Below are 27,798 nucleotides of genomic sequence, written 5' to 3'. Positions count from 1 at the left end.
TTGATCTTGATAAAACATCCTTCAATGACTACAGAGCTCCAAAAACTGCACTGGATGTCCATGGCATAGGTTTCCATGGCTTAGCAGCTGCAGTCAAGACATTACCAAGAATCAGATGAAGCAGTAATGTATTATGTGAAGTGATGAAACCATTTTTATCTGGGTATAAAGGAGACGTTTCAGTTTTGCAAAAGCCAAGAGAACTTTACTTGTCTGACTGCATGGTGTCAACTGTAGAGTATAGTGGTGGAGGGATAACACTAACTACATACAATCATAAAACAGACTAGCACAGAACATGTTATTTTTAGATACATATATATTTATAGGTTACTGGTTCAGGCTATAGAAGGCAAGTAGCCAGTCTGATTTTATATCTCCTGATCTTTAATGCTAGAAAAATGAGGACATGAATTCCATTACAACGAATATAGCACATTCACAGGGAGACATTCAGTTCCATATGAAAATGTAGACACTAGTTAAACCCTGTGAATTTGTATTAAATATTCTGAATCGGCTGAATAGACTATTAATCCTAAAACGTTAACTCAAAGCTCTGTGTCTAATCGCAAATGCTAAATGATATAACTAGCACTTACGCCATACCAAAGCTGCAGACGCTATACTTATTACATCTGAAAAAGAATATGTGATAGGTTTGTGAGAGACATAAAATGCCCATCTGCCAAGAGATCTGTAGCTGGCAAACCTTTCTGCCTGGCTCTAGTAAGTTTTTCTTTTACTATGGACTGGAATGACTGGCTACATAATATGGTAGTAACAATAGAAATACATAGCATAAAAAAAAAAAAAAAAAAAAAAAAAAAAAAAAAAATCTAGAACAATCTTCCAAAACACTACAGTCTCTTCACATAGCTGATCGGCAGGGGTTTCAGCACCCATCCATCAGACTTAGAGTGATTCTAAGGATAGCTCAGTAATATTTTAGTCCATACAAACAGACCACAAACTGTATCTGTATACAAGATTTTGTCATGAGCAGGACACCAAGGAAAATCATATTAACACATTTGACATGGACATCAGGGTTTCTTCTGGCCATTTCATGCTAATAACACTGCCATATGAAAAAGATGTAATAAAGCCATCTTTCAATTAAGTGGCACTTCCCTGCCCAGCACAGCCGCCTGCCCATGCCTGACAAATATCCAGCAGTGGTATCAAGGAAGAAACAAGATGCTTACCAGTTGTCCTGTTCTCAGGCTTTTCATCAGATGGACCTGGAAGAACACACAGTATGCTGAAGCTTGGAAAAACAGAAAAAAGTACAGCCACAAATATCAATTGCAGACAGAAAATCAGTAGTGTGTTCTGCCTCAATAAGGTCATACACCACAGCACACAAACAATAACGTCTAAAAATACCAAGCTTTATAGCATATCCTAGTGCCTAAATATCATCTCAAGTCTTCCATAAATGAAATAAAGAACTCAAACGCAGATCCGAATGACAAGTCGCTGGCCACCGATGTCCACTAATCTGTAGAATATAACACATTATACTGCCCATTAGAGGCTTTAGGATAAATTTTATACGACAAAGCAAAAAATTACTCTACATTAAACACATGTGGGAGAAGTGTCATACCCCAAATGAAATGCATGCTTCCTCATAATAAATTTGGCAAATCTTGGTCCAAAAGATAGAAAATGAAGCCTAAATCTGCTATAAGCAGGTGTAAATCTGTGACATAATGTGTCAATTTTCTGCTTTTCTCAATAGAAAAATAAATAAATAAATTTTTAAATCTGCTGAGAGACAGAGTCCCATGTGGCGCAAATGCTGTGGCAAAAACAACAACATTGCAAAATGGATGGGATTCTAATGAAAAATCCATGCAGCGGAAGCCTATGGAAATGCCAGCGGTTTACCTACGCAATGCATTTCTACCACTTTTTCTCTGCAATGCTTTTTCGCTGTGGCCGGCGACAAAGGGACTTAGTTGAAAACTGATTATAAAACTTTCCTAGGTAAACTTGTAAACTTTTCTCCCCCTTTTCTAAAAGGGATAAGATGGCAAATGCCACTAGGTACAAAGACAAGGCGTGTCAATATTTGTAACTTGTTTATGGCAAAAAAAAAAAAACTGGCGCGACAGATAAATGCCCCTAAAGACTTTGGGAATGTTGAATGCCAGTCTTGATAACCCTATGGCCAGCTCTCAATAGAAAAACAAGAGAAGGATTTATAATATTTATAAAAAAAAAAATAAAAAAAACCCACACATTTTCGCAGAATGGAGACATTTGTTAATAAAAGTATTGTACAAAATGTATTAATGGCAGACACATACGGCTCCAGAAAGTTACGCTTTATAGGTAATGTGTCACAAGAAAACAACTTATTAGCAAATATATATATATCTACATATACACACACACACACACAGTATTTAACATATAGATAACCTCAGATCACTAAAATATGTGTAAGAAATCCTGAACTCTTGGAAGTTTTCACACTGGTCCTTCATCTCCAGTGTATTGTTTAATGTGGTATATGTGGCTGCTGTAAAGCATCTATAGAAATGTTGCCAACAGTGACTTAGGCAAAATAGCTACAACCAGTAACCTGTATAGAAAATAGAACAGAAAGCATCTATGCACATGATGCAGTTTCTTGGAGAAAGCAGATGACATGTATTTCTTATCTTGGTACAACGTCTGACTCTTTGGAGCTTACAACAAATGTGGCGTACCCATAATAAGGAAAGTCTCTTTGATTTTGTCCTACTAAAAGCAACCAAAAATGACTCAGCATGGGAAGATGGAAATAAGCACTTTGGCGATCAATGTTTCGCTCTCAGCTTTCAGTATTGCTCCATTCCCTCTCCCATTCAATTCCAGAAATTCAACCTACGGCATGACTGAAACGTTAAATATTACCTTTCCAGATGAAATCACCAGAGAGGGAAAAAACACTTTTTAAAATAGTAATTTCCCAAAAATAATAGTAATCTAAAACCTTCAAGTAAAATAGACTTTAAATAGCACTTTTCATGTATGTAGGCGAACACTTGAATCAAAAAGCTTTATCGGTATTAATTAGAATGAGCGAGTTTAAAGATGTGGGTTATTTCCCATTAAGCAAATAAGTAAAACTAAACACATGCACATTAATACACTATCCATATGTGTAAATCATTTCCTTAAAGGGGTGTCCCTTGGCCATTAATGATAAAGGAGAATATGCCTTAAACATCTTCAGAAGGAGTAGAGAGAGCCACAGTAATTCATTGCCTTATAAAGGAAATTGTTTCATTGGCATCTTGGTTGGAGACACTGTAACGTACACAAGTATTCAGCATTGGACTGTGTTTTCTTGGGCCCACCAGAGGAAATGATTCTTGGGGTCCACAGTCCATCTATACAGATCACATCATGTCCTCTTAATAGCACATACTGGCTCTAAATGCAAGTACAAATAGGGCAGCCATCTGCCGTACATAGGTTCTAATTCTGTATGAAGTATAACAATATGTGTATGAAATCTCCCTTCATTTCCAATAACTATTACACATGGCATCCAATACTGCTGAGAGTAAACTAGACATGTATGCAGTCAAAGAATAACATTAACCATTAGGGTATATTCACATGTAGGAAAGGGTTGCAGAAACCTTTTCCGCCATGTGAACATTCCGCGGGGCTCGATGTGACTTAATGCAGTATTGGCATTCTGTCGTGGCATCCCACTCCCATGTAGGCCCGAATGAATGGGCCTGCACTGGAGCGTCACGAGCCGCAGACGCGTCAGCTGCAGAATCTGCGGCAACAAGGGTAATCTCGCTTCTTTTTTCCACTACTATCTAGCGTAAAAAAAGCAGTGAGCGTCTCCCATTGAAGTCAATGAGAGCTGTTTTTGGTAGCGGATTTTGAAGCAGATTCCACTGCAAAAACTCAGTGTGAACAGACCCTTAAGTACTATCATAGTGTCTTTCATACACCACTATCATACACATTATGATAGAAACCATGATAGTGCTTAAAGGGATCCTATCATTAAAACACAATTTTTTCTGGTTGACACGACGGAATAGCATTAAGAAAGGCTATTCTCTTACCTTTAGATGTCTTCTCCGCGCTGCCATTCCATAGAAATCCCAGTTTGTCGGTATGCAAATGAGTTCTCTAACAGCACTGGGAGCGGATCCCAGCGCTCAAACAGCACTGGGGGTGTCCCCAATGCTGCAAGAGAACTCTCCAGTGCCGCCTCCACAGGCCACAAGAAAATGGCTGCTTACTTACTGTGTAAGCGGCCATGTTTCTTGTGGCCGCGGGCATACGCAGTCGGCTCTGCCCGAGGCCTACATGTTTGACCGCCTGCGCTGGAAGAAGACACATGAAGAGAACGTTCCTGAAGAAGATGGAGAGTTCTCTCGTAGCACTGGCAAAGCCCCCAGTGCTGTGAGAACTCATTTGCATACTGACAAAAATCGTGATTTATACAGAACGACGCGCGGAGAAGACATATCTAAAGGTAGGAGAAGAATAGCCTTTCTTAAGGCTATTCCTATGTGTCAAGCAGAAAAAATTGTGTTTTAATGATAGGATCCCTTTAAGGGTTAAAAAGGAGTCTGCCACTATAACCCAGCATATCAAGCCAGCCCCTCATACTGACAAATTAAGGTCACCTGAAGCAACAAGGGTGTTGCCCTGGCTCTAAGGCCAGGTTCACACGGAGTATTTTGGCTCGTGATTTGGTACGTAGACGCCGCGGGATCTTTTGTGGGCCGTATACGCTCCCATTGTTTTCAATGGGAGCCGGTACCGTATACGCAACGCAATTTTGCGGCCGTGATTTTGCGGTGACCGCAAAATAGCGCCGCGTATACGGTACCGGCTCCCATTGAAAACAATGGGAGTGTATACAGCCCGCAAAAGCTCCCGCGGCGTCTACGTACCAGATCACGAGCCAAAATACTCTGTGTGAACCCGGCCTAAGGCTCCGTTCCCACGGAGTAACGCGCCGCTCATTCTGACATGTGTTACGTGTCAGAGTGAAGTGCTTCAAAACAGATCCCATTGATATCAATGGGTGCCGGCTTACGTGCGCTACCCATTGTACTCAATGGGAGGCTTTTTTACCTATTGCTTTCAATGTGATACGTGCATATCACATTGAAAGCAATAGGTAAAAAAGCCTCCCATTGACTTCAATGGGTAGCACATGTAAGCCGGCACCCATTTGAAATCAATGGGATTTGTTTTGAAGCGCCTCACTCTGACACATAACATGTGTCAGAATGAGCGGCGCGTTACTCCGTGGGAACGGAGCTTAAGGCTAAGGCCCCATGGGCCGTATCCGCAGCACTAAAGCGCTGAGGGAAGTACCGCTGTGTGAACGCATTGCGGTTCTTTCCGCAGCGCTTTTAAGAGCAAGTTCACAGAGTTTTCCTCTGCGGACTTTCTCTTAACATTATATCTACGGGAAAGCAAAGGCGTTTCCGTAGATATAATTGACATGCTGCGATTTTGCAAAGCCGGGATGGGTTTCACATGAATCTCATCCACTTTGCCTGCACTGTACAATGCCACAAATTTTCCCACAGCATCTCCGCTGCGGGCAAATTGCAGCGTTTACGTCCCGTGGGGCCCCAGCCTAAAGAGGTAAACGACAACGCCCTCACTCCTTCAATTACATGTTGACAAAACTGCAATCCCTTGGCAATGGAGACACCAATTCACAAGGGGAAAACACTATTGATTCAGGTAGCCCTAACCCACCAATCCACAGGGCTGATTTGATATGCTCAGTTATAGCAACAGTTACCTCTTTAAAGAGGCTATTCTAGACAGAAATACAGGATGTAACATCTATAAAAATTAGCAAAACCAAAAAAAATTCTCGAGGTAACAGAGTTAAACTTCTCAAATGGTCATCTATTACTCTTAGAAACAAGTATACCCCAGTCCCATTGTGTGAATTGACTATTCCTATGTAATGTCTCTTTTTGTCTGTACTTGAACCCTACAATTTGTAAAGTGCTATGGAATATGTTGGCGCTATATAAATAAAATGTATTATTATTATTATTATTATTATTATCTCAGCTTTTATTACAGTGATGACTACAAACGCACTAATTTTTTTTTATGTGTTTTCATTTTTTTGACAAGCCTATTTGTTATAGAATCCCATGAAAGTGTTGCAATCTGAAAAACTGGCAACTTTATGTTTTGTTAATTTTTATTTCTAGTTTTTAGTGTTCCTTTAAAGTGGAATAAACAAATGATTCGCACTTAATGGAAAATAAATGCTTTTAGTCACAAATGGAACTAGAGAAAAATAAAAACTATATGAAATCATAAAAGCGTAGCTGTGTTCTTTACTAGAGCGGAGGATACACTTGCTGTATAACATACAATACGCTGATTAACAGCTAATTGCACACCATTAGTATTCACAAACTGAACAAGCCCGGACTGGTATTGTGGGGAAAATGCAAACCGCATACAAAGCACACAAGGGTTAGAAAAACATAGCACCGTTCCTGCTACCTCATATATACACCTATATATACACACCTCATATCTACCCCATACAGAGGCATACATTACATAAGATCAAGTATAAGGAATACGACAGATCCTTAAAAAGCAGACATGGTTGGCCTTAAAATGGTGCCCCGTGCAGTTATATTCTGTAAACAATGGTACATGCACAAACCAGCCACATTCAGCTCAAAGAGCTGGCTGCAATATTACAGGCGACCTGTGGACAGACGTGGCACTGTTCTGGAAGAAAGAAGTCATGGTTTTCTAATCCTAGACAACTCCTGCCAGATATTACTTAAATGACAATGCTTATGCAAGACCAGATCCGCTTTTCAAGACACAATAAAACCTTAACTCAAAATCTAACATTTTGTCTGCTTATCTGAGCGAATCATGCCATGCATTTCAGAATTTAGATTAACAATTATCTTTGTTCTATATTTGGACATTGTAAATTATCATTTTCAGCTATTCCTTCAACACCAGCTTCTTACCTGAGCATTTTATTAGAGGATTTATAACTATTTCAATACCTGCAGTACAATCTGAAGACTTTTTTTTCCCAGGAAAGCAATGACCTTACAGTAGGTAGAAAAGTTATCTATGATTAATAATCTTAGCGTATCAAGGTGATTCATCAAATCTTTTAATCCGTGAAGCAGTCAGTGGTGTCTTTATAAGATAAGACCAATGGAAACAAGATTCACTCTGAAGAAAATATGTAACCAGTGTACAGCTCACATAAAAGGTAGGCCATTATTTGCAGGAACATTATGAGATGCCAAAGTGAAAATTTTAATATAAAGGCAAATATATTAAAGGGATTTGCCTGGACTCTAAAACGTATAACCTAACCTTAAGACATCACATCAGTCACATGTGGCCAACGGATGTGAAGTATAGCCCATGTTCCTGCTATATCAATGGTATGTACTATTACAGTACTGGTCGCTTGTGGACATCTATTTTTTCTTCTCTTATTTGCAGGCTTGTGGAGTCTGTAAGTCAAACCACAGACAGACTCGTATTTTTCTAACGCCTGATTCCTTCATAACTGGCTGCCAGCCATGGTCAGTCAGGTACAGTACAGTTACTTCCATTCCGTAAAAAGCCGGGGATTAAAGAAGACCTTTCATCAGATTGGGCACAGGCAGTTCTATATACTGCTGGAAAGCCGACAGTGAGCTGAATTCAGCGCACTGTTGGCTTTCCCGATCTGTGCCCCGGGTAATGAGCTATTGGTCCCGGTACCGTAGATCTTCACAGTCATAAGGGCGTTCCTGACATTCTGTCAGGGACGTCCTTCTTTACAGCAGCACCTATCGCGCTGTACAGTGTGAATGGGGAGGAACGCCCCCCTCCCTCTGCTCACAGTGCTCGTCCATAGACGAGTATTATCAGGAGGGGAGGGGGCGTTCCTCCTCGTTCACACAGTACAGCACTATAAGCGCAGCTATGCAGAAGGGTGTTCCTGACAGACTGTCAGGAACGCCCTTCTGACTGTGAAGATCTACGGTAGCGGCACAGATAGCTCTTCACCCGGGGCACAGATCGGGAAAGCCAGCAGTGCGCTGAATTCAGCGCACTGTCAGATTTCCAGCAGTATATAAAACTGCATGTGCTCCAAACCATGAAAGGTCCTCTTTAAAAACCTATAAAAGTAAAATATACAGAAAAATGTGCATCTAATTATACAATACTAATGGTAGAACAACTGAAATTAATCATTTTATTTTGAAGCTGTTATCGGCCTTTTTTTTTTTCTCCTACTATTGACTCTACCTAAAAACTTCAAAAATGGCTTCCCTATAGTCAGGCCTCAATAATACCACATACAGTTTAGGCCTAGAACAGTGAACAAGTGAAACACCATCTGGATGCCTTCTCCCGAGTCACAGCACTTACAAAGTTACACAAGACAATTCATGAGCATCGTTGGACCTTCCTTACCTCATCTTAATATTTCTTCCTGCTATCTAGAAAGAACATTCGATTCAGTAAATGTTGTGTCAAGTGCCCACACAAGCCATATGTTGTGTATTCTCACCATGCCTTGTATTCTCTGAAGCTGCAATTTGTGGATAACACCAAGTGCAGCAGAGAAAGTCTGCCCTGAAAGCCTCACAGATGTCACTATTGAAATGACAAGAAAAAGAACAACAAAAAGTACAATCTCAGGCTGAAAGCCTAGTGCCGAGGGTGTGATCTCCAGAACAGCTACTCATGTCAAGTGCACTACTACATTAAGGAAGCCCAGGACAGGCTTTCAGTAATATTAAACACAGAGGAAGGTAAATGTCGGGGAGACTAATGTCAAAGATCACTTCCAGTTTTATCTCATTTTCCATGACAAACAGCAAATCAGTTATAAGGAAATAAATTGCAATAGCAATGCTTGGCCCAGCCCATACTGTGGAGCTACGTTCACATGGTGGAAAACATTTTCTACCAATGTATTCTGCCACGGTACTGCAGTGATGGTATGCAGATGCAGGGCATAGGATTTCCATTGTGGCTTTCCATCACTGATTGGGCCCAGATGAATAGGCCTTAACAGCAGGGAGTCTTGAGTGGCCAGATCCAGCAGGACACAGATTTTGCAGTGATCCCTGCCTCCCATTAAAAATGGACCCTAACTGCGATGTCAGGTATATAAATGGTAGATCAGTGGAAGTTTATCCTAGGATTGGGGTCATCAAGTACATATATTCCATTCCTCTTATCCCAACTGGCCAAAACCGTCTGACAGTCTACTCTGAAGGCAATATTTTCAGATTTTCCCAGTTAGGTTACATAAGACCACAGCAAATTTGAATAAAAAAACTGTTTGGTCGCTTCTGCTGAATCTGCTGATTGGCCTCATGTGCGGAGGGGACTTCTGCCAAAAGACAACAATGGACCGGACCACACTGGGAGAACACCAGAGCACTAGGAGCAGGGAAGTATGATTTTTTTTTGTTAAAAAAAAAAAAACTTTTTGCCAAGACAACCCCTTTAAGGTTGAAGCTAGTTAATGTAGAAAAGGAACCACAGTGCTAATGTTCAAGAAATTGATAGCCAAACATCTTCCTTCTTCGATATGGTACATAAAGAAAAGGTATAAATACATCCCTCTATATACAGTACCAATACAGACTGTATTCTGGTTTGAATAGACAACCAGTGGAGTGATACAGAGCAAAGCATATACAGTGGGGCAAAAAAGTATTTAGTCAGTCACCAATAGTGCAAGTTCCACCACTTAAAAAGATGAGAGGCGTCTGTAATTTACATCATAGGTAGACCTCAACTATGAGAGACAAAATGAGAAAACAAATCCAGAAAATCACATTGTCTGATTTTGTAAGAATTTATTTGCAAATTATGGTGGAAAATAAGTATTTGGTCAGTAACAAAATTTCATCTCAATACTTTGTTATATCTCCTTTGTTGGCAATGACAGAGGTCAAACGTTTTCTGTAAGTCTTGACAAGGTTGGCACACACTGTTGTTGGTATGTTGGCCCATTCCTCCATGCAGATCTCCTCTACAGCAGTGATGTTTTGGGGCTGTCACTTGGCAACACGGACTTTCAACTCCCTCCAAAGGTTTTCTATAGGGTTGAGATCTGGAGACTGGCTAGGCCACTCCAGGACCTTGAAATGCTTCTTATAAAGCCACTCGTTCGTTGCCCTGGCGGTGTGCTTTGGATCATTGTCATGTTGAAAGACCCAGCCACGTTTCATCTTCAATGCCCTTGCTGATGGAAGGAGGTTTGCACTCAAAATCTCACGATACATGGGCCCATTCATTCTTTCATGTACCCGGATCAGTCGTCCTGGCCCCTTTGCAGAGAAACAGCCCCAAAGCATGATGTTTCCACCCCCATGCTTTACAATAGGTATGGTGTTTGATAGATGCAACTCAGTATTCTTTTTCCTCCAAACACGAAAAGTTGTGTTTCTACCAAACAGTTCCAGTTTGGTTTCATCAGACCATAGGACATTCTCCCAATACTCTTCTGGATCATCCAAATGCTCTCTAGCAAACTTCAGACGGGCCCGGACATGTACTGGTTTAAGCAGTGGGACACGTCTGGCACTGCAGGATCTGAGTCCCTGGCGGCGTAGTGTGTTACTGATGGTAGGCTTTGTTACATTGGTCCCAGCTCTCTTCAGTTCATTCACTAGGTCCCCCCGCGTTGTTCTGGGATTTTTGCGTGGAGCCCCAGAGCGAGGGAGATTATCAGTGGTCTTTTTATGTCTTCCATTTTCTAATTATTGCTCCCACAGTTGATTTCTTCAATCCAAGCTGGTTGCCTATTGCAGATTCAGTCTTCCCAGCCTGGTGCAGGGCTACAATTTTGTTTCTGGTGTCCTTTGACAGCTCTTTGGTCTTCACCATAGTGGAGTTTGGAGTCTGACTGTTTGAGGGTGTGCACAGGTGTCTTTTTATAGTGATAACAAGTTTAAACAGGTGCCATTACTACAGGTAATGAGTGGAGGAAAGAGGAGACTCTTAAAGAAGAAGTTACAGGTCTGTGAGAGCCAGAAATCTTGATTGCTTGTAGGTGACCAAATACTTATTTTCCACCATAATTTGCAAATAAATTCTTACAAAATCAGACAATGTGATTTTCTGGATTTGTTTTCTCATTTTGTCTCTCATAGTTGAGGTCTACCTATGATGTAAATTACAGACGCCTCTCATCTTTTTAAGTGGTGGAACTTGCACTATTGGTGACTGACTAAATACTTTTTTGCCCCACTGTATACAGTTCATACTAGTCATCTACAGTAAAGAGAGAACCTGACAGCCAATCTTCAATTCCAAGGATTCCATAATAAGGCAATTGAAAATTGGTTTTATAAGACATGTAACCCATTTTTGGAAATACAGGACATTGCTCATCCAATAGAAAAAGTGTTCATACAGTGGTAGGAAAATAAATAATTCAGTGTGCTTTGTCTAGTTACAATTTGATGATAAAGTTTGACTATTTTCAAAGGGTGATAAAAATTTCATTAAGTACTACAAACTAGATTCTGTGAGATTAGAAGCCAGCATATCAACCCCCGGCAATGAGATACATACATAGATATGTTTGTTGAACCAACAAGGCCCTGGTCAGTGCTCTGGAGGGTTAAGCAGCAACATCCTACTTGCACCAAAGAGCTCATTTGCATACTGACAAAATGGCAATATCTTGGCAACAGAGGCCCCAAGTGGAAGACACCGTTAGATCCAGGTAACCCTGACCTATGCATCTGTGAAGCTGTGTTTGATATGCTGGGCTCTGGTGACTCCCTTTAAAGAGATCTAGTTCGCTAAGGGACAACTGATATAGAGTGCCTTGCAAAAGTATTCATACCCATCGAACTTTTTCACCAATCATAAACTTCAATGTATTTTATTGAGATTTCAAATGATAGATCAACACAAGTTAGCAGATAATTGTGAAATTGAACAAAAATGATAAATGGTTTTCAACATTTCAATCAAATGAAAAAAAAATTTGAAAAGTGTGACGTGCAAACGTATTCCACCCCCTGTACTCTAATACCACTAGATAAAATCCAGTGCAATCAATTGTCTTCAGAAGTCACTTAATTAATAGAGTCCAGCTATGTGTAATTTAGTCTCAGTATAAATACCCCTGTTCTGTGAAGGCCTTAGTGGTTTGAAAACACAAGTGAACAAATAGCATCATGAAGACCAAGGAACTCGCCAGAAAGGTCAGAGATAAAGTTCTGGAGAAATTTAAAGCAGTGCTAGGGTCGTTTCACATCTGCGTTCGGGGATTTCGCTCCCCTCTCTGCATGAAAAATGCAGAGAGAAAAGAGCTACAAGCAGCACTTTCTTCTCTGCATTTTTCGTGCACAAACTGAGCAGAAACCACACGGTCCCCATTATAGTCTATGGGTCCTAAGGTAACCGCTTTTTTATGCAGATTATGTTGCTGTTTGAGGGGGGTACCCAAGCGAATCAGTCCACATGACAACTATAAGTTGTGCACATCACAAATCTGGCCTTTATGGAAGAGTGGCAAGAAGAAAACAATTGGTTAAAGAAAGACATAAGAAGTCTAGTTTGAAGTTTGCCATAAGCCATATAGGGGACACAGCAAACATGTGGAAGAAGGTGCTCTGGTCGGATGAGACTAAAGTTGAAATTTTTAGCCTAAATGTAAAGCGCTATATGGGGTGGAAAAGTAACACAGCTCATCACCCTGAGCACACCATCCCCACTATGACACATGGTGGTAGCATTATGCTGTGGGGAGGCTTTTCTTCAGCAGGGACAGGGAATCTGGTCAGAGTTGATGGGAAGATGGAAGGAACTAAATACAGGGCAATCCTGGAAGAAAACCTGTTGGAGGCTGCAAAAGACTTGAGACTGGGAAGGAGATTCACCTTCCAGCAAAACAATGACCCTACACAAACAGCCAGAGCTATAGTGGAATGGTTTAGATCAAAGAATATTCATGTGTTAGAGTGACCCAGTCAAAGTCCAGACCTAAATCCCACTGAGAATCTGTGGCAAGACACGAAAATTGCTGCTCACAGACTCTCTCCATTCAATCTGGTTTAGCTTGAGCTAATTTGCAAACAAGAATGGGCAAAAATCTCAGTCTCAAAATGCACAAAGCTGTTAGAGACATACCCCAAAAGACTTGCAGCTGTATTTGCAGCGAAGGTGTTTCCACAAAGTATTGCAATAGGGGAGGTTGAATACTTTTGCAGGTCACACTTTTCAGATTTTTATTATCCATGTATCATTTTCCTTCCACTTGACAATTTTCCGCTACTATGTTACACCATCACTTAAAATATCAATAAAATACATTTAAGTTTGAAGTTGCTAAGTGACAAAATGTGAAAAAGTTTAAGGGGTATGAATACCTTTGCAAGCCACCTTATAATATTCAAAGAAGAGATAAAGAATTTTCTTCAGTAAGTGGATGCTCAGAATGATGGGCGTTATAAATAGAGCTGGTTTAGGAAAGGAAATCTACTGACAAAATTCCCAAGTGATGCAGAAAAAGAAGAGAATAAAGGGGGTGAGAGGGTGAAGAAATAGGGGCAAGAGAGACAAAGGAAAATATTTATTTAAGTGAGAAATATTTCGTGTATGACAAACACAACAAATGTTGTAATAACCTTGGAGTCCTACACAAATCATAAGCGCTTATAAAACTCTCCAGTGTCTCGGTCATCACTTTATAATCGAGACCTTGTACGATCTTACATGCCACCATACCTGATAAGCTCTCAGTAAACACAGTTAAGGTCTGTCCTCCCACGCTCTGTAATTGAAAAGGATGTTCCCTGGGTGCAGTAACAAAACTTGATGCAGGTTTTCCTCCAATATCCTGTATACTAGCAAGCTCTTCATTTAGAGTAAATGATACCTGGAAAAAAAGAAAAACAGTAATATATTCTTTACCTAGTTATACACATGTTTATGGGAAACTAAGGAGTTTTCAGCAGCAAAAATATTTGTACACAAGAAAAAGGCTTGTCCGAATGTGCCCATAATTCACATTAGAGCATTACTACCTGGGCATTACCTGCAGTACTTTCAGGGAGGCTCTGTATTGCATAGATTATATCCGTAGAGCAAGTTTGAGTGAGTAAAGTATGTGCAGTAGTCGGGAAGCAGCAGTAAGACATTGTCAGGGCTTGTTCACACAGTTTTTTGGCAGCGGATTTTGATATGGAATCCCCCTCAAAATCTGCTGCCAAAACCGACTCCCATTGACTTCAATGGGAACTGCTCGCTTCTTTTTTTTCCACTAGCTAGTAGCGGAAAAAAGAAGCGAGATGACCCTTCTTGCCGCAGATTGTGTGGCTGAATCAGCCGTGGTGCCCATGGCACGAGGCTCCCTCCAGATTAGGCCCATTGATTTGGGCCTAATCCGAAGCAGAATGCCACGACAGGATGCCAGTGCAGCGCGGCTAGTCGTGTATAATGTTCACATATGGAATGCAAATTCCATTGTGTGAACTTACCCTTAGGACACCAGGATTGATGGGATGATAGAAGACTGAGCAAAATAAGAAGTCTGCTTTGCAAATACTACAGAGCTAGAAAAAGTTTTCATGGCAGTCCATGCCGAATGGAGACAATGAGAAAAAAACAAAACAAAACAAAACAAAAAAAAACCTACAACAGAAATGTCAACTAAAAGTCATTGGTCGTAAAAAGTGTGTATTCTGCCAAATCATGTGACTGCATTGTTGTCTTTGGTGTGGTTAGTGAGAGAGTATAATGGACAGATACTACATCTCTTTTTGAATTCACTCCTGGTTTTGTAATTATTGACAAGTTTTTGCACATCAGCTGTCCCCCTCCTCTCTACCTACCGAGCAGATGCAGTTATGGCTGCCTCTGCCCGAACTGTCAGCTTTTTGCACATTTTTAAGCATGCACCTGTTCCCACACTCAGAAGTCAGAGCACTCATGCAGTCAGCTCACTTCTCAGTGCACACAGCAGGAAAGACTGAGCAGAAAACAGACAAGTGGGGAAACCTGGCTAGACAGGGTTTTGTTTTGTTTGTTTTTTATTTATTTGCAGGTACAGCTACAGAGGTTCTGGCAGAGACGTCTGTAAGAGCACTTGTGTAAGATTTCAGGTATAGTTAGGCAGAGAGGAGGGGGACAGTTGACATTGGGACATTGCCAATCATGCCTCGTAGGAATTATATAGGACTAGGAAGCTGAAGTGCCCACCCACCATAACTAGCTGAAATACATTTGCAAGCTTCTAACTGTTTTTTTTTAAAGTTTATAACTTTGGTTTTTGTGATCAAAAAACTGACTTGGAGATATGATAGGAAAGTGCAGAACATGATAGCTGCTGGGTCTGGTTTGGAGATCAAAAAAAAAGTAAAAGACCTGTACAATAGACTTTAATAAATGTATTGTTTATGCAACGTGGGTCATTAGCTACGTGAATGAAAAGCTTACCTCAGTCTTTCCTTGGTTTCTGCAGACAAGAGAGAAAGAAAAAAAAAAAAAAAAAACATTTAGATGTAAGAAACCTAAATAACATTTAACTTTCATGCAGGAGAAATGTAATTTTTAATCCTAAGAAGTTTAAGAGAAGTCGTGGATGTTCACTGCAGCTCCACTCAATGTCTATGAGGATAAGCGGAAACAACTGAATGCTGTACTTTGAAGTCTTCACCAGCCCCATGAACAATGAAGAGAGTGGCATTAAACCCACAGCACTAATGCTAGGTTCACACTAAGTATTCAGGGACTCCGTCCCCCATTCCATCTGAAATAGAAGGAGAGAATAGTCCTGCTTGTCGAGTGGACCAGTCTCAGAATCAGAAGAGACTTCATATCACGACCCTTGGCTGCCTGGCACTAAACTGCTGGCTAGGAATAGGAACAAAATGCTGAACTTCAATAACATCTATCTGCATGTCCAGATCAGCAATGAAACTGCCATAGATTTCTACAGAAAATTTGGCTTTGAGATCATCGAAAGAGAAGACTAAGCGGAGATCTAAAAACCGCTGTGGGGAAAAAAAAAAAAAAAGCAACAAATATAGATTGGATTTTTTTCACAAAGTTTTTTTTATTATGTTTTTGCTGCATTTTTCTCCGCAGTTTTTCTTCCCTTATTAAATCTAGTATTCCACATTATTTCTTTCCAAACTGTGTAGATAAGACTGAGATGTTGGTCATTCACTTTCCTGGCACTGTAAAACACAAGTTTCCACAGCAGCCAAGAACGCTGCATTTCTGCAACGTTCAGCCTTAGCATTAATCTGATTCCCATGGCTACCAGTGCAGACTGCAGCGGGTGAACCTGCTAACCCACTGCGATTACTACCTGTGGTGCCCAATACACATACTGTGAAAAGCCCATTACAATTATACAGTATTTGCAATCTTGTATAGAATAAGGGAACCTTCAGGACTGGGCACAATGACACAAACAACAGCCACGTTCACCACTGACTTGCTTATTGCATACTTCTGGCAACTTATCATATACAGTAAATAAGAAATTATTTTCAGAATGCAGAAAAGGTAAAGTCAGATACGGTCATTAACTTATGGAACTTCAATGTATCATGTCACCACAAAAACACCATGCTTACTTGACAATTCGCAGCTTTCCGACTTCACCCCTTCCTGTAGCTTTCGCCCATTGCTGTGCCAAGTACTTTGGAAGCTGCAAAAAGAACAATAATCCATTAAATCTCAGCACTTGGTATACATAAAATGAAATATAACACATTTCTGTAAATAACACATAGCTCTGTCTATGGAAACAAAACTGATGGGAACGATTAGTAATGCAGATAGCCCAAGTGTTTGTTCTTTCAACATGCAAGCAGGCTAGAAATACTATATTTAGTCTGAGCAGATCTGCCTGTTCAGCTGATAGATGTCTATTCTATTTGAATATCAAAAGAAATGTTTGCAGGAGAGATGGGAAAATCATCAAAGCATCAGAATGTTTATCTGCTCAATGCCAATTTCCAATTTCTGACTAGCAATTGGCAAGACGCTCGCCAGCAGGAATTTCAGGGTTCTGCATTACCAAATGTACATGGCAATATATAATGGTCAGCCCAATGCTTATTTGTTCCCTCACTGAATGCCAGCCCTCAAACATACAGATACAATGAAGTCTAAGCAATGGTGCCTGTGCTGTTATATAGAACGGAAATCTGGAAGAGACAACGGAGGGGGATTCCAAATGTGCCAGAAATCTAGCACAAGTTGCACCATATTTATTACCTATTACCATAGCTTAGATGGAGTAATACTAGACCTAGAGGGAGATTTATGAAACTAAGTCTAGGTTCAGCCTTTCCACTGGCTCCAGTGTAAAAATGGCGGCCATTTGACTGACCCCATTATGGGGTCAGCTGTTTTAGCAGTCTGAATTTCCATCATTCGGGTCCTCTAGAGAACCTGAAAGATGTAGACATGTGCACAGATGTGAACCTAACCTACGAGAAACAGTGTTTGATGCTGATATCAACCAATCAGATTCCGGACCAAAAAACGGCTAGCCGCGCCTGGATGCTGCTGCAGTGCACCAGCATCCAGTCGCAGCATTCCGCTCCGGATTAAGCCCAAATGAAAGGGCCTAGTCGGGAGGGAGGTGTTGCGAGGTAAATCTGCCTGAAGAAAGAGCATGCTGCATTGATTTCAATAGGAGGCGGTTTTTTGAGCCAGATTCTGACGCTGATTCCGGTTCAAAATCCAGCACAAAAGGAGCAACACGGTGGCTCAGTGGTTAGCACTATAGCCTTGCAGCGCCCGCCAGGAACAACATCTGCAAGGAGTTTGTATGTTCTCCCCATGTTCTCCCCATAGTATAAAGACATACTGATAGGAAGAAAAAAAAATATGTACACTGTGAGCCCTATATGGGGCTCACAATCTACATTTTAAAAAAAAAAAAAAATCCAGCACAAAAAAACCCTGTGTGAACTCAGCCTAAGGCTACATGTGCATGTCCTAACTCCTTGCCCAGTGTTCAGTGTTCTGTTACCACCATCCTTCTATTAAGTCAGTGTCTTAGTCCGATAGGGTCGGTCATTAGTAGCTATATATCCAGCTAACTTGCATTGCCTGGGCGATGTTGTGCACATTTTTTTTTTCTTTTACGCCACCCTTACCACATTCCTGAAAGAGGGCATGGCGTTGGAAACGCCTTTGACCCCATCAGAGTTATGGTCCCTTACATTAGTTTATAAGCCGACATGGACTTCAGCACAGATGTAAGACATCAGTTAGAGGAAGCGCTGATTCACACCACAAGTTTCTGGTATAAAAGAAGATAAACATTGCAGCGACAGAAGGCAACCTTACTCCACTCTCACTAAGTCTGATAGAAGAAGTCACAATTTAAGTACAAAATGAAGTGTGCACCAAGTGTAACATTACGCTAATTTATAGAGTAAGCTAGATAAACTCCTCCCTCACCCCTAAGTATACGCTCCTAAGAGCATTGCTTTCTAGGAAGAATACTTTGTAGCATACTACAACTAGTTTTCCCACAGATTTCCCAGAAAAAAATTAAATTCCCCAAAAAAAGCAATAGAAAAACCGTATAAAAGAAACTTATTGGTGAAAAAGGATTATCCCTGTATCAGCCTCCTCTTCTACATATGACACCTCAGCTAAGTCAGTCTACTGGATGCAAATATAGGGCCTAAACATTTTGCAGAACAGATGCAGATTTGTTGCAGAAATTTCTGCGACTGTCCAGTTTATATCAATGTTGCTTCTGGCACAAAACAATCCTATTCAGGTGACTGGAAATGATTTTCTGTTGCAGTAAGTACTACAGAATCTCACCCACGTAGAAGGGCTTATTCACAGGTCAATGACATAATATTCATTGGTGAAATAGCCTGTTCACAGCTCAGTGGCAGTAAGTGAATGGGCTGAAGTGCGATACCAAGCACAGATTTTATACAAATGCACAACATCAGATGAGACCGCAGGGTGTGAGGGGGTCACCACGACGGCCAATCGCTCTCCATTGTTTGGGTCTGTCGGGGAACATGAACAATGGAGAGGTGGACTGCTAAAACAGGGGTTACATAGGGAGCGCAGCGGAGGACATTGACTTTTGAAACGATAAGTGACAGAGGACTTTTTTTCTCTGCCAATTTTCAACAGACTCTGCAAAAGAGTCTCCAATGCAATAGCCTAGCCTGAATGAACCTAGAAGTCTGCACTGGGAAAGATAATCCCACTCCTGGTCCCCAGCACTAACTATATATGTATGTATGTGTGTGTATATATATATATATATATATATATATATATATATATATATATATACACATACACTCACCGGCCACTTTATTAGGTCACCTGTCCAACTGCTCGTTAACACTTAATTTCTAATCAGCCAATCACATGGCGGCAACTCAGTGCATTTAGGCATGTAGACATGGTCAAGACAATCTCCTGCAGTTCAAACCGAGCATCAGTATGGGGAAGAAAGGTGATTTGAGTGCCTTTGAACGTGGCATGGTTGTTGGTGCCAGAAGGGCTGGTCTGAGTATTTCAGAAACTGCTGATCTACTGGGATTTTCACGCACAACCATCTCTAGGGTTTACAGAGAATGGTCCGAAAAAGAAAAAACATCCAGTGAGCGGCAGTTCTGTGGGCGGAAATGCGTTGTTGATGCCAGAGGTCAGAGGAGAATGGCCAGACTGGTTCGAGCTGATAGAAAGGCAACAGTGACTCAAATAGCCACCCGTTACAACCCAGGTAGCCAGAAGAGCATCTCTGAACGCACAGTACGTCGAACTTTGAGGCAGATGGGCTACAGCAGCAGAAGACCACACCGGGTGCCACTCCTTTCAGCTAAGAACAGGAAACTGAGGCTACAATTTGCACAAGCTCATCGAAATTGGACAATTGAAGATTGGAAAAACGTTGCCTGGTCTGATGAGTCTCGATTTCTGCTGCGACATTCGGATGGTAGGGTCAGAATTTGGCGTCAACAACATGAAAGCATGGATCCATCCTACCTTGTATCAACGGTTCAGGCTGGTGGTGATGGTGTCATGGTGTGGGGAATATTTTCTTGGCACTCTTTGGGCCCCTTGGTACCAATTGAGCATCGTTGCAACGCCAAAGCCTACCTGAGTATTGTTGCTGACCATGTCCATCCCTTTATGACCACAATGTACCCAACATCTGATGGCTACTTTCAGCAGGATAATGCGCCATGTCATAAAGCTGGAATCATCTCAGACTGGTTTCTTGAACATGACAATGAGTTCACTGTACTCCAATGGCCTCCACAGTCACCAGATCTCAATCCAATAGAGCATCTTTGGGATGTGGTGGAACGGGAGATTCGCATCATGGATGTGCAGCCGACAAATCTGCGGCAACTGTGTGATGCCATCATGTCAATATGGAACAAAATCTCTGAGGAATGCTTCCAGCACCTTGTTGTATCTATGCCACGAAGAATTGAGGCAGTTCTGAAGGCAAAAGGGGGTCCAACCCGTTACTAGCATGGTGTACCTAATAAAGTGGCCGGTGAGTGTATATATATATATATATATATATATATATATATATATATATATATATATATATATATATATATATATATATTTTTTTTTTTTTTATTTTATTTTTTTATTACCAGTGAACTGTATTGTTTATTTATATATGTAGTGCTAGGGACCAGGAGTGGGATTATTATCTAGTTCCCTTTTGAAGCTCCCAGGACTGATATGGTTTAAGGTGAAACCTGTGACTAGGATGTCTACTAGAGAGAGTTTTATAAATTGCAATACACTGACCTCCACTGTTTTCCTATGTTACCAGAGGAAAGGAAAATGGACACACCTGCAGAATTGACAAAATGGCACTTGGTACTGTATGTGTAAATAAAAATATAGGGGAAGGCAGCTCGGTGGAAGCATTGGGGCGGACCCAAACAGTCAAGACAGGGTCACAAAATGTGCAACAAACTGTTAATTTAGAAAAAAGGAAAATATATAAACCTTCACTTCAGGCACAAATAAGGAAAACAAAATACAGCCTTAACTTCAGACAAAAAGAAAACAAATTACTGCTTGTCCGAGTGACTAAACAGAAGTAATAACCTAACTATACGTGTGGCTTACTACCAACCACACTAAAAAAAAAAAAAAAAAACACAACAAACAAGCACAATTCGGTCTCACTGAACTCAGGGTTATAGAACAGACCCAACCACCTTCTCATTTCTAGGATCTGCCCTGAAGTGCAGGCTCTGCACCCTTTATGAGCCAATAATGAGCCTATGATCCGCGCCTAGGGCTGAAACCTATAACAGACCTGTACTGGACGTCACATGGTCGTGAATCTGGGGCTGATATAGCAGGACTCCAGCACTTTGTCTGTGTCTATCTATCTATTATACATACATATATATATATATACACATATATATATATATATATATATATATATATATATATATATATATATATATATATATATATATATATATGGGACACACAAAGCAAATAGATTTATACTGGTTTGTAAAAGTAGAGACCAAACAAAAATAAGATTTTAACATGTGCAGAGTTTATTCATATCACTAAGGCCTACACCTGCATGCATATATCTTTATAAAATCACCAGAGCCGGAAAGAGCAAGAATCAACTTTGAAGCTGGAAATGTTAATTAAAAAAAAATCATCCCATAAAATTAAAGGATTTCACACTGTGAAAAGCAATTGCACCCCTAAATCCTACACAATGCAAGTAAACAATCTGAAAATTACAGGTGTCTCAATGTTCATGTAACTTTGTGAAAAACACAATTTAACAAAATTAAAAAAAAAAAAAAAAAAAAAAGCACTAACATATATTCGAACCTAAAACTCATACTCAATCACACAAAAACTCATCTAAAATAAATTTTTATATACCGTAAATAGCACTATTCAAACTCTAGAAAACACCAACACAGAAGACAAGCAACATTTTGCTGTTTTGTCACTAGTATGTTAAAAATCTATAAAATCTACACTGCAATTAGCAAACTGTGACTAATACCAAAATCTAACTGTATTGAGATTGCACAGAATGCCGTCTATAAAAATACATCTTAATACTGAAAAATGGGAGTAGAGATCTGCACTGGGATCTCTATGCTGAACAGTGTTTTCACCAGCAAATAGATCGATCATCTAGCCCTCACAGATCCTGAGAAATCAGCATTAGTAGCAAGGACATACTACATACGTCTCTTCTAGTGAAGTGCCACCCTGTCCGGATGTACAGTATGGGTGAAAGGGTTGCCTGCAGTTTTTTTTAATAACCTATTCTCAGGATAGAGGGTCGGACACTGTTCATCTGGCGCCCATCCAGTACATAATATGGGGCAGCTGGAAGCTTCATCCATTGTCTAGCGGCTCGGCACCATCAATGCATTTCAACTCACATTGAAGTCAGTGGGAGCCGAGCTGGAGTGAAGCTGGGGAGCAGCTATACAAAGGACAGGGCTTTCTACTTCTGGCCAGTATTGTTTACAGGGTGGGCGCTGGAAGCGGCTTTGTACAGATGATCATCCAGGGGCCAGATGTAGGCCCCCTACCATTCAGGTATTTATGGATTATGTTTAGGATTTAAAAAAAAAAAAAAAAAAAAAAGCCCAGGACCCTTTAAACATAATAAATAAAACTTTATGAGAAAACAGTATTTATTGCCATTTCTGGGGGGCTCACAAAGGAGACATTCACACTGAGGAAGTTGGCGCTGATTCTGGCATGGTAACTCATGGCAAAATCAGCGCTAAAAATAAAGACTCCCATTGACTTCAATGCGTTCCATTTTGCATGCGGAACCCATTGAAATCAATGGGACAAAAAGCTTCCCACTGATTTCAATGGGTTTCACGCGGAAAATGGAACCCATTGAAGTTAATGGGAGTCTTTTTTTCAGCGCCGATTCTGCCACGAGTTATCATACCAGAATCAGCGCCAACTTCCTCCATGTGAATACACCCAAAAGGTGAAGATTTGTCCAGTTTTCTCTCTGCCCGCTCCGCCATGGATCCTAAACTCATCTATGTGATTGTTAGGTTTCTGGTTTATTTCATTTTATTAAACTGTTTTGTATAATATTACTGCAAGTCATTTGTTAACCTGTTTTTATATAAAAGCACTGTGACCCTTTTTGTCATATTAACCTCCCCTTAATAAGTCTTGTGTTCTTTAAAGGGGTTTTCCAGGCAAAATTTATTTATGTATCTTAAAGGTCTGTTAATGGGTTAAAAGAACACCCATGGGGGGGGCGTGGCTAGCCGTGTATGGGAGCGGACGCATCTCCTGGAGCTCTCCGTGTCCTCGCTCTACATCTTACATCTACCGGCGCCATCCTGCTGCACAAACTTCTGGGCTGCCCTGAGGCTTTCCCCCGAGCCTCCGTCTGCTAAATTTGGGCGCCATCTGCCAGCTCCTGCGTGGTCCCGGGCGGTTTTGGATCCTGCGGCCTACTACACTGCTTGCGTCCGGCCGCCATCTTGGCCTCGCGGCCTACCCGGCTCCTCCAAATCTGCGCGGTGGCCTGACTGCAGCGGCTTACCTGTCTGTCTGTTCAGTCCCTCTTCATCCCGGTGGAGATCCTCTGGTGCCTCCTGGTGTCCTCCGTCTGCCGGTCTCCCCGTCTGCAGCGCTGCCTCCTCTTCATAACGCTGCGGCCGCCATCTTGGATTTGCGGCCCACCTCCCGGCTGGCTTCTCTGTAGGTGGTTGCCTCCTGTGGACCCTGCCTGCTGCTCTTCAGTGACCTGGCTCGGCGAGGTCCTCTGGTGTCCCTCCTCTGGTCTTCCTGATCCTCCTGCAACATCTGTGGAGACGTACAGCCTGCTGCTTCTGGAAGGCTTCACTGTATTGGGCCCTTGATCTACCTGCTGCCTGGCATCCCTGCATTGCCTGAAGTGGAGACACCTCACCCCCCCCTGCTGTCTGGCTCCTATCCTGACATTTTCTGCTGGGACATTCTGCTACCTCTGTGAGTACTCCCTGCTGTTTTTTTTTTTTTTTTGGACTTTCTTATCCTCTTCAGAGACATTCTTAGCAGGGAATTTTTGTTATTGTGAGCTGCAGTGGTGTGAAGGGAGTGCTGAGCCCCTACTCCACCATCAGGGGGGGCTCCTCACCTTCCTCCACTTGCTATGTGTTATATGCTCTGCAATATATCCCCACGGAACTAGCACTTCTCCCACTGCTCTTTTGGCACCTCATGGGTACCGGGTTTGATTATGGAACTGTGTGACCGCCTCATGTAAGGCCTGGTGATACTGCGAGTGTACCTTCATTACCCTCTATGGTCGCTTCTCATTGCGATATGTCCAGAAGACGTCCTAACATCTCTACTGCTTCTTCCCGCACCCCGGGCCGCTCTCTTACTCACTCACCATCAATTTCTACCTTCCTGTCCCGATCTGGAACCTCGGCTACAGGGTCTGGCACTGATGACATGGCTCTTCCATCTCCTCCGCTACGCCAATCGCAGCCACCTCCTTCACTGTCTGCCACCCTCCCTGGACATGACATGCAATCCTTGGATTCAACCTCCTTGCCCTGCTCGGCAGCCCATATTGCCTCTGCGGACTTTCAGCTACTTCGGGACCTTATTCAAGCTCTGCCCACTAAACAAGACCTGGATGCTGTAGTTTCCCGAATGGAACAATCCCAGGCACAGGCCCTCGGTGCGATCCAGTCTGATGTGTCTCAACTTACTACTAGGGCTGATGCTACTGATCAAACACTGTCCTCTCTGGAACAACGCCTGTCCGCAGTGGAGAGCAATCAAACCCACTCTGAGGCCCGCCTCCAGCATATTGCTTTGCTCCTGGATGACCAGGAGAACCGGGGCCGCAGAAATAATATTCGATTACGAGGAGTGCCAGAAAAAGGCCCTCAGGATGATCTGATCAGCCGTGTTAATACCATTTTCAATATGGCGACTCAACGCCCGCTGGATGCTACCTTCATGATGGACCGTGTGCATAGAGTCCAACGATCTGGCCCGCTTGACCCTGCTAATCCTAGAGATGTTCTGTGTAGACTACATTACTTCACAGACAAGGAACATATCCTGAGGTGTGCCTGGGATATGGGATCGGTGCCTTTTGAGAATGCCTCTGTCAAGCTCTATCCTGACGTCTCATCCCGCACTTTGGCTATGCGCCGTGCCCTTCAGCCGGTGTTAACTCTGATTAAGGACTGTGGAGGTTCCTATAGGTGGGGTCATCCCTTCCATCTGATTGTTCGTGCTGGCTCGTCCTCGATTGTTGTCCGTTCCCCGGCGGACTTGCCCGATTTGTTTGCCTCCCTGGATGTGCACCCTGTCTCAGTCCCGAACTGGCTTGCTCTGGATTCCTCCCGCCCTGCTGTATCCAGGCGCGGCCGCGGTTCCAGGCGTTCTTCTTCGGCTGCCTCTAGAGAGAGACCTCGGCGAAACTCATCTCCACGACGTCTTCCAATACCGGATCCGCCTGGGTCTCCGCTCCGCCAACCAGATCTCTCAGCTCAGCTTCCCATTGAAGCATGATTCCTCATGCCGCCGGGTTTTTGATCTGTTCACAGGATGGTGCTAATATCCTTTTATGCTGAGTGGTCTCGGACTTGTTTTGTGGTTTGTGGACATTTTCACTGTGTTTATTCGGTCCTGTGGCTACTCTGTTCCTCTTGATCCTGTTCCTGCTGGGCTTTATAGATGGCCCTTGTTGTTGATATTGCTGTTTTTTTTTTTTGTTTTTTTTTTATATACAATGTTGGACCTTAGAGTCACTTTGTAGCCCCGTGCTTCCTATCCCGTTACACTTTGTTGGGGATAGAGGCATGGGGTCTTCCTTACCAGGTACACTCGTGGTGCTTGCGGGCCCACTTCTCCCCCCATCTTTTCTTACTCCCTCACTCCTTCCTGTTTGTTGTTGTGCCCCTGGCTCATTTGTCTAGGGGTAGTTAGATTTGTTCTACTCTTGGTTCTTTTTCCCTTTCCTTTTTCCCCCCCATACCTTTACTGCTCTCCTTCCTCTACCTTCTTATTTTTCTCTCCCCGTTACCCTCCTCAATTCTCCGTCCTCTCCCCTTCCTTCCTCCCTCCCCTTTTTTTTTTTTTTTTTTTTTTTTCCTTTCTTCCTCTTCTCTCCTAGGGTGTGAGCTGGGAAAGCCCGTCTCCCTCCATGCCTCCGCTTGACCACCTTTCCTCCATCACCGTGGGTTCCCTCAATGTGAGAGGCCTTCATAGTCCAGAGAAGCGCTCCGTACTCTTCAATCTGCTCAAAGGTAAGCGCCTTCATGTTGTGTTTTTGCAGGAAACTCACCATTGCTCTACCAAGCCATACAAGTTGACTAATGCTTGGTTTCCTCATGCATATCATAGCTCTTCTCCCGACCCGAAATCCAGAGGGACTAGTATCTTGATTTCTCGCTCCCTGCCTTGGGAACATTTGGAGACTCGCACTGATTCTGAGGGGAGACTTGTTATGGTCAAGGGTCGTATTTCCTCTCAGCTTTTTACTTTTGTTTCTTTGTATTTACCTAACTCGGGACAGGGTCGTGCTCTTAGTTCTTACTTGGGGCTGTTGGACGGCTTTGTGGAGGGCTTCCTGGTGGCGGGGGGTGACCTCAATCTGGTCCTAGACCCTTCATTGGACTCTTCTACTGGCGTCTCTTCTCACCCTTACTCACTCATCAGGAGGGTTAAGAGGGATCTTCATTCCCACCAACTTATGGACTCCTGGAGGTTACTCCATCCATTAGATAGGGATTACTCCTATTATTCTCCGGTCCATCACCGATATTCTCGTATCGACTACCTCTTTATCCGTCACCAACATCTTCATTCTTTATTGGCTGCGGAAGTCGACAACATTACTTTCTCCGACCATGCTTTGGTTACTTTGTCTGTTTCCTTGTCCTCCCCTATTCCCTTCCAGCGTCAGTGGAAACTTAACGCGTCACTTCTTGATGACGCAACCATCTTGGATGACATTAAGACCCGTTTGGGGGAATATTTTGAGAGGGAGGAACTGTCGGGGATTGCTCCTCCAATGGTGTGGGAGGCTCACAAATGTTTTATCCGGGGTATCCTGTTGTAACATGGTTCCCGCTTGAACAAGGAACGCCGGGCTTGCATTGAATCTCTGCTGCAGCGGATCCGCTCATTGGAACTTCTTCATAAACGCCAAATCACTCCTGATGTTTATTCTCAGCTTGCCAGCGCCCGAGAGGAATTGCGTACGCTCGTCACTGATAGGGTGAAGGGTACTCTAGCTAAATGTAGACGTCATTTTTACGAGTTCGGAAATAAGAGCGGGCGTTCCCTAGCTAGGGCCCTTCGGGTTCAGCAGTCCTCCACCTATGTTTCATGCATCGGTTCCGCCCAGGGTACTCGATTACACATGCCCCTCGATATTGCGGCTGCCTTTCGGGACTACTATGCCTCTCTGTATTCTGTAGACTCTGGCCCTTCTCCTCTCCCTGAAACGGAGTTCCGAGATCGCATTCGTTCTTATCTCTCCTCCTCTGGTCTCCCGTCGCTGTCCCTAGAAGACTTGACGGCCTTGGAATCTCCTATTGTTGAAGAGGAAATTTCTTTAGCTGTCTCCAGTATGGCAACGGGTAAGGCCCCAGGTCCAGACGGCCTTACCTTGGTATACTATAAGAAACTTGGCCCTGAACTCCGCCCCAGACTGTTAAAAGTTTTCAATTCTCTCACTGATGGCTCGGCCCTTTGTCGTGACTCCCTGCGTGCTCACATAGCGGTTATCCCCAA

At 42.4% G+C, this 27,798-nt stretch overlaps 2 protein-coding genes across 3 annotated transcripts in view; one reads left to right on the top strand and one right to left on the bottom strand.

The window, feature by feature from the left end:
* TPT1 (tumor protein, translationally-controlled 1) overlaps positions 1 to 27,798 on the top strand; it is a 279,090-nt gene that overhangs the window by 147,014 nt on the left and 104,278 nt on the right. The gene's annotated exons all lie outside the window — the stretch shown is intronic.
* GTF2F2 (general transcription factor IIF subunit 2) overlaps positions 1 to 27,798 on the bottom strand; it is a 131,606-nt gene that overhangs the window by 96,500 nt on the left and 7,308 nt on the right. The window contains exons 2-5 of one of the 2 annotated variants that reach the window (XM_075265478.1): positions 16,620 to 16,693; positions 15,472 to 15,490; positions 13,762 to 13,912; positions 1,209 to 1,244 (exon numbers count right to left, since the gene is read on the bottom strand). In XM_075265478.1, coding sequence (XP_075121579.1) covers positions 1,209 to 1,244; positions 13,762 to 13,912; positions 15,472 to 15,490; positions 16,620 to 16,693 — 280 coding nt within the window. The remainder of the gene's footprint in view (positions 1 to 1,208; positions 1,245 to 13,761; positions 13,913 to 15,471; positions 15,491 to 16,619; positions 16,694 to 27,798) is intronic. The other variant, XM_075265479.1, reaches the window with a different exon arrangement.

This window comes from Leptodactylus fuscus, chromosome 2 (assembly GCF_031893055.1).
Source record: "Leptodactylus fuscus isolate aLepFus1 chromosome 2, aLepFus1.hap2, whole genome shotgun sequence".
Lineage (NCBI taxonomy): Eukaryota > Metazoa > Chordata > Amphibia > Anura > Leptodactylidae > Leptodactylus > Leptodactylus fuscus.
This window is presented reverse-complemented; position numbering and strand designations above follow the sequence as displayed.